This window comes from Zophobas morio, unplaced genomic scaffold (genome assembly GCF_036711695.1).
Source record: "Zophobas morio isolate AGI-343-1 ecotype UQ-CSIRO unplaced genomic scaffold, CSIRO_AGI_Zmor_V1 ptg000014l, whole genome shotgun sequence".
Lineage (NCBI taxonomy): Eukaryota > Metazoa > Arthropoda > Insecta > Coleoptera > Tenebrionidae > Zophobas > Zophobas morio.
Window position 1 is genome coordinate 22506052 of NW_026972119.1, and position 10926 is coordinate 22516977.

General features: G+C 32.1%; 1 protein-coding gene across 1 annotated transcript in view; it reads right to left on the minus strand.

Annotated features, from left to right (window-relative positions):
• Positions 1–10918, minus strand: part of LOC135128655 (uncharacterized) — a 53823-nt gene extending 42905 nt beyond the window's left edge. The window contains exons 1-2 of the mRNA XM_064055628.1: positions 10221–10918; positions 9800–10133 (exon numbers count right to left, since the gene is read on the minus strand). Of these exons, the coding sequence (XP_063911698.1) occupies positions 9800–10087 (288 nt within the window). The 5' untranslated portion in view covers positions 10088–10133; positions 10221–10918. The remainder of the gene's footprint in view (positions 1–9799; positions 10134–10220) is intronic.
• Between the last annotated feature and the right edge of the window lie 8 nt (positions 10919–10926).

Here is a 10926-nt window from a genome sequence, read left to right on the forward strand (position 1 = left end):
GCGAATTAGGGTGATGTACGAGCTCCGAGAATAACCATTTACCGGACTCGGCTCGGCCCAAGAAAAAATTCCGCAAACTGGATTTTCGGGGTTTCTAATGCACAAAAATGGGCGAATTATTCCCGACGACGGTGTTTTTCGAATGCGGAATGCGACGAGAAAAAGAAATTCCGCTCGGCTGCTCGCCGAACACACTGAATTAAATTAGGTATTTTTAAAAAGTTTGAAGCTTGGTTAGCTCGTTCTGGTCGTTGATTGAGCGATCTCGAAATCGATTAGATTCTAATTTTTAGATTTGCAAATACACGTGTGTGCGATCGATCGCCGTATCGGAGTTCTTATCAAACGCTTAACTTTTATGTTGATTTTGTAAATTGCTCCTTCTACAAATACTTCACCCATCGAAAGACTTTATCGAGAAAACGGCGAAAGAATTTTCGTTTTATAAATTTACAGCGCGTTTTTCCTTTAGTTAATAATGTTAATTGGTTTTTACATTCCGAACAAGTTTTGTAGCCGTAGATAAAATTTTGTATGCAGCACGTGGGCTATGCGTTACATCACACTCGCGTGATGTAGCGGAAACAACTACTATTGACGAAAATTACACGATATAAATCTGTAACTCACACCAGATAGCACCAATTTGCACAAAACGACTAAAAACCCAACCACGAATTTTGTATAAAATCCCTATTTTATAAAACACGGTCCATGTTTTTGTTCGTCCTCGTTAAATTTTTTCACTTACCCGAGAGGAATTAATTTACGATAAACAAATGTAACAGATCCTCGTGTTTAGCAAACAATAATAAATTTTTAATCCATGAATCCAATAGTACCTATTGATTACTCTAATTCGAGTATTTTCGTTAATTCCTAAAATATCGTCCACAATTTTAGGTGGATTTTACTTATTTAAATGCGTTTTTTGACGGCAGAAATCAAAATCGTTAAAAAAACAAATTACCATTGACTACTACTAGCAAACACTGTTTTTATGTTTGTGTTTGAATTTTAAATTCGACGAATTTAATTAACGAGTTTGCAGTTGCACCGAGTGCAATAAAAAATCCTTGACGGAATTTAGAAAATTAGCACGACGAAAAAATGCCAAATTATTTTCCTAATAAATTGTGTACCGACGTCATCGAATTTTTAGTGTTTGGGAAAATCGTTACATCGTTTTCGGTCTAATGAATAAAATCAATTGCTTAATTTACTCATTTTTTAGAAATTCCAAAAAATGTGAGTACGTTGTTAAACCACAAACCGCAAATGCAGAAATGTTGCACTAGAAATTTCAAGGGAGATTTACTCATCAAAATTTTGAGATGGCGCATGACGTCATAAAGTTTTTGGAAAGAATGAGTAGCTAACTTTTAATCTGATAACCTAAACCATATGAATAACTATTAGACCTACTAAATTATTATTAAAATGGAAATGTTAGTTTATTTTTCAAATAACTTAAGTCGAAAACGATCATGATTTCAAAACCAAAGGTATATTGCTTCATACGTGTTATGACTGAGGAACAATTAAAAATAACTATGAATAAAGTCCGAGAATTCGCAAAATAGAAAGTTTAGATTATTCAATTAGTTAATTATTTAAAGTCCATAAAAATAATCATATTCTTAATCTTAACTTTTGTTTTTTTAACAACTGGAGTGTTACATTACATTACACTATATGTACAGACTGGGGTAAAGGTATTGAACCAATTAAATACCTATAAGTATAGACTTGATGAACTTTAGGTATAAAAACCTGCATTTTTTTCAAATATTTACTGTTCGTTAATTTATCGTTTATTTTCTGCGTTTCTAAATTTTCGATTTTTTGATAAGTCGATTTTTTTATTTTCGAGTTTTCGATTTACCGATTTTTTTATTTCAATTTTTCCATATTTCAATTTCTCGATTTGCAATTTTTCCATTACTCAATTATTTGCTTTCAAGTTTTTCAATTTTTCGATTCTTCAAGTTCTCGATCTTTCAAATTTTCGATTTCTCGATCTCTCAATATCTCAATTTGTCAATTTTTCGATATTTCAATTCCTCGATTTTGGGATTTTTCAATTTTTCAAGTCTCCAATTTCCCAATTTTTTAAATTTCCAATCTTTTAACTTTTCACTTTGTCAATTTTTCGCCTTTTAGATTCTTACTTTTTCGATTGTTTGGTGTTTCGAATTCTCGATCTTTTAGTTACAGAATTTTCGATTTTTGAATTTTTCGATTCTTCAATTTCTTTTTTGGTATCACAATTTCTCGGTTTTTTGGTATCTCAATTTCCCGATTTTACAATTTTTCCAAATTCTCCATTCTTCAATTTCTTGATAAATCGATTTTTTTATTTTCGAATTTTCGATTTCCCAATTTTTTATCTCAATTTTTCAAATTTTCGATTTCTCCATTGCTGAATTTTTCCATTATTATATATATTAATTATTTGCTTTTAAGTTTTGTAATTTTTCAATTTTTCGATTCTTCAATTTCTCGATTTTTCGGCTTTTCGAATTTTCGATTTCTCGATTTTGGGATTTTTCTATTTTTCGATTCTCCAATATCCCAATTTTTCAAATTTTCAATTTCTCAATTTTCGATTTCTCAATTTCTTGATAAGTCGATTTTTTTATTTTCGAGTTTTCGATTTACCGATTTTTTATTTCAATTTTTTCATATTTCAATTTCTCGATTTGCAATTTTTCCATTACTCAATTATTTGCTTTTAAGTTTTTCAATTTTTCGATTCTTCAAGTTCTCGATCTTTCAAATTTTCGATTTCTCGATCTCTCAGTATCTCAATTTGTCAATTTTTCGATATTTCAATTCCTCGATTTTGGGATTTTTCAATTTTTGGCGTTTCTAAATTGTCGATTTTTCAATTTTTCCATTCTTCAATTTCCCGATTTTTCAAATTTGCGATTTCTCAATTTTTTGACTTTCCCATTTCACAATTCTTCGAATTTTCGATTTTTATGCTTCTGAATTTTCGATTTCTCGATCTCTCAATTTCTCAGTCTGTCAATGTTTCGATATTTTAATTTCTCGATTTTGGGATTTTTCAATTTTTCGATTCTTCAATTTCCCCATTTTTTAAATTTTGAGTTTTTCAATTTTCCGATACTGTAAATCTTTTCTTTTAATTTCTGGATATTCAATTTTTCCATTACCCAATTATTTGCTTTTAAGTTTTGAGGTTTTTCAATCTTTCGATTCTTCAATTTCTCGATTTTTCTAATTTGCAATTTCAAAATTTTTTGACTTTCCCATTTCACAATTCTACGAATTTTCGATTTTTTGGCTTTTCGATTTCTCGGTCTCTCAATTTCTCAATCTGTCAATTTTTCGATATTTCAATTTCTCGATTTTGGAATTTTTCAATTTTTCGATTCCCTGATCTTTTAAATTTTCGATTTCTCAAACTGAAAAATTGATAAGTCCCAAAATCGAGAAATTGAAATATCGAAAAATTGACAGATCGAAAATTCCGAGAATTGTGAAATGGGAAGGTCGAAAAATCGAAAATCGAAAATTTGAAATATCCCAAAAGTTGAATAATTGAGTAATGCAAAAATTGAAAATCGAGAAATTGAAATATCGAACAATTGAGATAAAAAAAATCGGGAAATCGAAAAGTCGAAAATAAAAAAATCGATTTAACAAGAAATTAAAAAATCGAGAATTTTGAGAATCGAAAAATTAGAAACCCCAAAAAAAAAAAGTAAAATCGGGAAATTGAGATACCGAAAAACCGAGAAATTGGAGAATCGAAAAATTGAATAATTAAAAAAAGCGAAAATTCTGATACTAAAAGATGGAGAATTCGAAACATCAAACAATCGAAAAAGTAAGAATCGAAAAAGCGAAAAATTGATAAAATTGAAAAGTCGAAACATTGAAAATTTAAAAAATCAAAAACCTGAAAATTGGGATATCGAAAAATTGAGAAATTGAAAATTTTAAAAATCGGGAAATTGGACACTCGAAAATTTGAAAAATCTCAAAACTTAAAAGCAAATAATTGAGTAATGAGAAAATTGAAATATCGAAAAATTAGCAATGGAGAAATCGAAAATTTGAAAAGCCAAAAAATCGAAAATTCGAAAAATTGGGATAAAAAAATCGAGAAATCGAAAATTTGAAAACAAAAAATCGATTTAAAATAAATTGAAAAATGGAGAATTTTGAGAATCGAAAAATTAGAAATCCCAAAATTGAATGGAAAAATTGTTGATCAGCCGAAAAATTGTAAAATCGGGAAATTGAGATACCGAAAAACCGAGAAATTGGAGAATCGAAAAATTAAAAAATCGAAAATTCTGAAACTTTTTAGTTTCAGAATTCGAAACATAAGAATGTAAAAAGCGAAAAAAAATTGATATATCGAAAAATTCGAGAACCGAAAAATAGAAAAATACCAAAATCGAGAAATTGAATAATCGAAAAATGGACAGATTGAGATATTGAGAGATCGAGAAATCGAAAAGCCGAAAAATCGAAAATTTGAAGAATTGTGAAATGGCCAAGTCAAAAAATGGAGAAATCGAAAATTTCAAAAATCTCAAAACTTTAAATCAAATAATGAGTCATGGAAAAATTAAATTGTGAAATCCAAATATTGAGAATCGAGAAGTCGAATAGGGAAATTGAAAAATCGACAATTTAGAATCAATTTTTGGCGTTTCTAAATAGTCGATTTTTCTATTTCTCCATTCGACTTCTCTATTTCTCAATTTTTCGATATCTCAATATTCAATTTTTCAGGTTTTTGGTTTTTAAATTTTCGATGTTTCGACTTTTCAATTTATCAATTTTTCGCCTTTTAGATTCTTACTTTTTCGGTTGTTTGATGTTGCGAATTCTCGATCTAGTTTCAGAATTTTCGATTTTTTAATTTTTCAATTTTTCAATTCTCCAATTTCTCGGTTTTTCGGTATCTCAATTTCCCCATTTTACAATTTTTCGATTGATCAACAATTTTGCCATATTTCATTTTTAGGATTTCTAATTTTTCCATTTTCCAAATTCTCGATTTTTCAATTTCTTTTAAATCGATTTTTTATCTTCAAATTTTCCATTTTTTGGCTTTTAAAATCTTCGATTTCGCCACTGCTCAATTTTTCGATATTTCAATTTTTCCATTACTCAATTATTTGCTTTTAAGTTTTGAAATTTTTCAATTGTTTGATTCTTCAATTTCTCGATTTTTCAAATTTTCCATTTCTCAACTTTTTCATTTCACAATTCTCCGAATTTTCGATTTTTCGGATTTTCGAATTTTCGATTTCTGGATCTTTCAATATCTCAAACTGGCAATTTTTCAATATCTCAATTCTTCAATTTTTCAGGATTTTATTTTTTAAATTTGTATGTTTCGAATTCTCCATCTTTTAGTTTCAGAATTTTCGATTTCTTAATTTTTCAATTTCTCGATTCCCCAATTTATCGGTTTTTCGGTATCTCAATTTCCTGATTTTACAATTTTTCCATATTTCATTTTTGGGATCTCTAATTTTTCGATTTTCCAATTCTCGATTTTTCAATTTCTTGATCAATCGATTTTTTTATTTTCGATTTCCCGATTTTTTTATCTCAATTTTTCGATATTTCAATTTCTCGATTTTCAATTTTTCCATTACTCAATTATTTGCTTCTAAGTTTTGAAATTTTTCAATTTTTTGATTCTTCAATTTCTCAAATTTTCGATTTCTCGATTTCTTGATGTTTCCATTTCACAATTCTCCGAATTTTCGATTTTTCGGCTTTTCGATTTCTGAATCTTTCAATATCCCAATCTGTCAATTTTTCGATATTTCAATTTCTCAGTTTTTCAATATCTCAATTCTTCAATTTTTCAGGTTTTTAGTTTTTAAATTTGTTTGTATGTTTCGAATTCTCCATCTTTTAGTTTCAGAATTTTCGATTTCTTAATTTTTCAATTTCTCGATTCCCAATTTATCGGTTTTTCGGTATCTCAATTTCCTGATTTCACAATTTTTCGATTGATCAACAATTTTTCCATATTTCATTTTTGGAATCTGTAATTTTTCAATTCTCCATTTCTCGATTTTTCAATTTCTTGATAAATCGATTTTTAATTTTCGAATTTTCGATTTCCCGATTTTTTGGTTTTTCAATTTTTCCATTACCTCAATTTGTTTGCTTTTAAGTTTTGAAATTTTTCAATTTTTCGAATCTTCAATTTCTCGATGTTTTTAAATTTTCAATTTCTCGATTTTTTGACTTTCTCATTTCACAATTCGTCGAATTTTCGATTTCCCAATATCGATATCTTAATCTGTCAATTTTTCGATATTTCAATTTCTGGATTTTGGGATTTTTTTTTATTTTTCGATTCTCCAATTTCCCGATTTTACAATTTTTCGACTAATGAAATATTTTTCCGTACTTCATTTTTGGGATTTCTAATTTTCCGACTCTCCAAATTATCGAATTTTCAATTTCTTGGTAAATCGATTTCTCAATTGCTCAATTTTTCGAAATTTCAATTTCTCCTTTTTCAATTTTTCCATAACTCTATTATTTGCTTTTAAGTTTTGAATTTTTTCAATTTTTCGAGTCTTCAATTTCTCGATTTTTTAAATTTAAAAATTTCTTCATTTTTTGACTTTTCCATTTCAAAATATTCGAATTTTCGGCTTTTCGAATTTTCGATTTCTCGATCTAACAATATCTCAATCTGTCAATTTTTCGTTATTTCAATTAATATTATACAATTTAACTTTGAAATTGTTATGGTTCCCCAAAAAATAATTAAGTCACTTATAATTTTGCCAATGATTTGTCAGTGTCTCCGAGAAGCTAAATTATTAATTCGACAATTTTTTATTGTTTAAAAATGTTAACCTACAGATGGAGAGTTGGAGAGACTAGAAATCTAAACGTGCTCGCTGCGCTCGTACTCTACAGGTGTTTCTTTTTAACTCTAGAGATTTCTTCTTAAAATACATACAACTCGAACAATTTCGCTGAGACTCTTTCCTGCACATTTCTATGAAAATATAGCCGAAAAAAAAAAACGTTTAAAATGCGAGCGCAGCGAGCACGTTCAGGTGTAATTTAAAAAAATATTGATTAGTGTCCCCGAGAAGCTAAATTATTAAGAACAATTCAGTCGTTACTTAAAAATGTGAGTTTAAAGATTATGTCGGAAACATCCTGAGCGTGCTCGCTCTGCTCGCATTTTAGTAGTTGATTTTTTCAGAGCAATTTACCTTCACAAGAAGATCTTAATAATTATTTTAATAAAACCTAAGTAGCCTTGGTGGCCGTTCATTTGTAAATGTTTTTACGACACTAAATTAATTAAAAAAGAACATAGAATGCGAGTGCAGCGAGCACATTTGGGTACAAAAAAATTTCTTATTGTCTGCAAAAAGTGAATCTTAAAAACAATTGTGTTCAGACTTGATTAAAAAAACGCTCCAAAGTCATAAAATTTTCAGAACAATGGAGCGTCAACTTTTGGGAGGGGGTAAACGGATAAATTTTGATCAACGATTATCACGCTTACGATAACGTAAGTAACGATAACAATTACAGTTGTTTTTTTCCAAAAATTTAGTGATTTCGGGTAAAAACTCAAACAGAAACGGGAGACCTGTTTTTTCGTACTCTAGGGGTCACGGTACGTCGAAAAACCTGAAGGTCACGCTCGGACAGCCAAAATCAATAATAAAACAATTAGGTTTACGAAATTCCAAAAAAAGGAAACTTTACAGTCTAAAAATACGACACATGCATGGCAGTTTTGACCCGATCAATATGATTCGATGTCAATTTTCATATACATTATTAAACAAAATTTCTAGAACGTGCACTTTCTATTTTAAACGATTGGGTTAACAATAATCAATATGTCTAGAGTCGACTTGTGAGATTTATTGGATTGCAGAAACAAGCTGTGTCTAAATTTTCTCAAATATTTGCACCTAGAATAATAATTCAATGTTTACAAATATTTACAAATAGTCGATTCCGTGTTCCACGGTGTTCACTACGGAACTTTGTTGAGAAATCCAAAACCTATGCAATAAACCGGGGAGTAAACCTCAATAAACAAACTAAAATGGAATTAAAGTAATCTGTTATTGCATTTGTTGAATGGTTGTGGTCGAGTTGCTCAAGATCAATTTTCGGAGCATTGAGCAACAGCACACCATTACTCGGTGGGAAAATTGTAAATTTTTTAAAAAATGTTTAAATTAACGGCGATCGAGACAGTAATTGGCGTTTTTGCCGTACTAATTAAACGCCATTTCTCTTCACCGAGTTCGCCGATCAAAGCAATCCGGACATTTGTTTTGTCTTGCTTCCGCTCCTTTGATGTCGTCAACTTGCAGACTTGTATGTACGAAATATACAAAGCGCCAAAATAAAAGAGTACGAAAATATTAGCTCGTTAATTATCTGAAATGAGAGACATGCGTTATTTTAATAATCCTGATAAAACAAGACACATTCCGTTTATAAAATAAAATTTGCAATGTAAAAGTGCCAACGGATCACGCAATTTCGAAATTCTAGAAAACCGCTATCCGCTTCTACGCACAAAAACAGGTTTTGCAAAAAACGAATCAACAAAAAGTGTTGCGTAAAGAACGGTAAACATGGCTAAAAAGTTGAAACTACAATAAACACGAAGTCCCTCATTAAGCTGTGATTAGGAGCGGTTTTCCCAATTTTGGCGAGAGGCTTCGTCTTTTCGCCAAAATTATTTACAAAACAAGTCGCTTTTTATCTTATTTGAGTTAAATAAAAACGAAAAGATAAGTTTACTGGCCAAAATTTTCCTAATATTTTTGTCGAAATAAAGCGATAAAGTTAACGAATGCGTGATCGAAGATTCTTATCGCCTTGGCGTTAATAAAATAATAAAAAATAAACGACACTCGATAGTCCAAGTGGCACTTAATGGTGTCTCTTTGATCTGGCACATTGTTATAGCGAGTGGCTGATATAATTCCCTGCATTATTAATCCTCGAGAACTTAAATCTACTTAAACATTTATGAAGAAAGAAAAGTAGTTCATAAAACATCAAAAGCGCTTGGTGTCACGTCCTGCAAAAAATGCGTCAAGACTGTCAACAGGAAAAGCTCCGAATATGGAAGGCTCGAAAAAGCGGCCATGAGCAAGCCTAATACTAATTCTGGCGCCTCAATGCCACTGAAATCACTTTCTGTGCGATTTTTTGATTTTCGTTTACAGTTATCGGAAGTTAATTAGGCAATTTAGCTGTCGTCGATCCAGAATAAGTTCATCCGTAGCGAAGAAAGTGGTCGCAATCATAAAAAATAAATCTCGAGGAATAATAATAGATTCGGGCCGATGACGTAGCCTGAATCAATAACATGTCACATCTTAGGATTTACGAGGACGCGGGCGAGTTCAAAATTCCCGCCAAAGCTTTATTTACCATAACGTAGCCACTCAACAGGTGGCGCTTCCTAATTTATTTAAACATCCACATGCGTTCCACGAGTTTTAAAACACGAGAAATGTTAAATGAGCCGATTTTGGTTGGATTGGGACGGCTGGTTTGGGGTTGGCTTGGGTTTCAAGTGCATGTGCAATTAGCGCTTTAATTGCGTAATTTGTTGTTAGGGTTGATGTTTTTCAGGTGGAGGGATGATAGAGGGAGGCGGCGATTTAAACCGGGTGATTTATTTAGGGTTATCGACGTGCGATTGAATTGGTTAAAAATCGATTCGGTTTGCAGAACATGTGGAATTTCTCATGAGATGATGAAAAATTGAAGGGGTGCTTACATGGTCGACGTTGATCTCTCCTTTGTACATGAACTCAACCAAACACTTAATATCTACATATTTAACATCTTTCATGATTAGAATGGGGTCTTTTTCTTCGTACTGGGACAGGATGGTTTCGAAGTAGGTGCTGCAGGCTGACAGGACGATTTTGTGTGCTTTGATGGTCCTGCCCTCGCAGGCGAGAGTAACATCACAGAAGGCCTCCCTTTCGAGGAGCTGTGAGAACATAGTTTGCAGGTTCGAGTGGTGGTACCTCCATCTCAGGCAATACTGTTGGGGCAGCATTTTGGTTATGTAGTCGGGCTGTGGTGGCTTGATGGGTCCTCTTTGCCTATTCGCGTCGGGAGATGACGAATATCATTAAAAAATAGTGAGTCACCGAGCGGAGACCTTCAAAACACTAAAAAATAATCAATACCTCACAGTTTTTCACTTGTTTTGAACACCATAATTGGTTTTTGGAGCACTAACGCACACTGGCACGGCACACTGCGATCGTTTTCGTGCGTCGCGAGAGGCAAAGTCCGTAGTTTTTCTCGAAAATTTGGAGACGCGTATGTAAATGTTCAGTCATTTGGAAAATTCCGACAAAAAATGTGTCCCTTGGTTTTTTATGAGTCAGTGAGCCAATAGAAACCACGTAAGACCCCTATAAAGCATGTATAGTCCGTATATCGCCGGGCCAAGCCTTTAAGGCAAATCAATACCGCACGTCTTAAAAAATCCTCCGTAAAAAATCTTGGGAACTCTCGGCTTCGTCCACCACACAAATATTTGCAGAGCAACGGCTTTTCGCCTAGCTAACGGCACCAAAACTAACGCAGATCCAAAACGGGGTCAAAATTGAACCGACTCCGACTCGGACTGTACTGTAATTAGGCCTTTCATATTTATTTTTATAAACTTGAGATTTTTCAGAGCCCGCGAGAGAAAGAGAAAATCTATCGACGGTTCAAGTTCAACGGACGGCGACGCGCCGATTCGCCTCGCTTTTCCAAATTCGACTGGATTTTCACGCACAAAACGACCGGAGCACACGAGAGCGGACCGACGACGATTATTTAGGCGGCTTCCGCGGCGAACCGAGCTCGAAAACCGAGATTTCCGGACCAAACTTGATAATC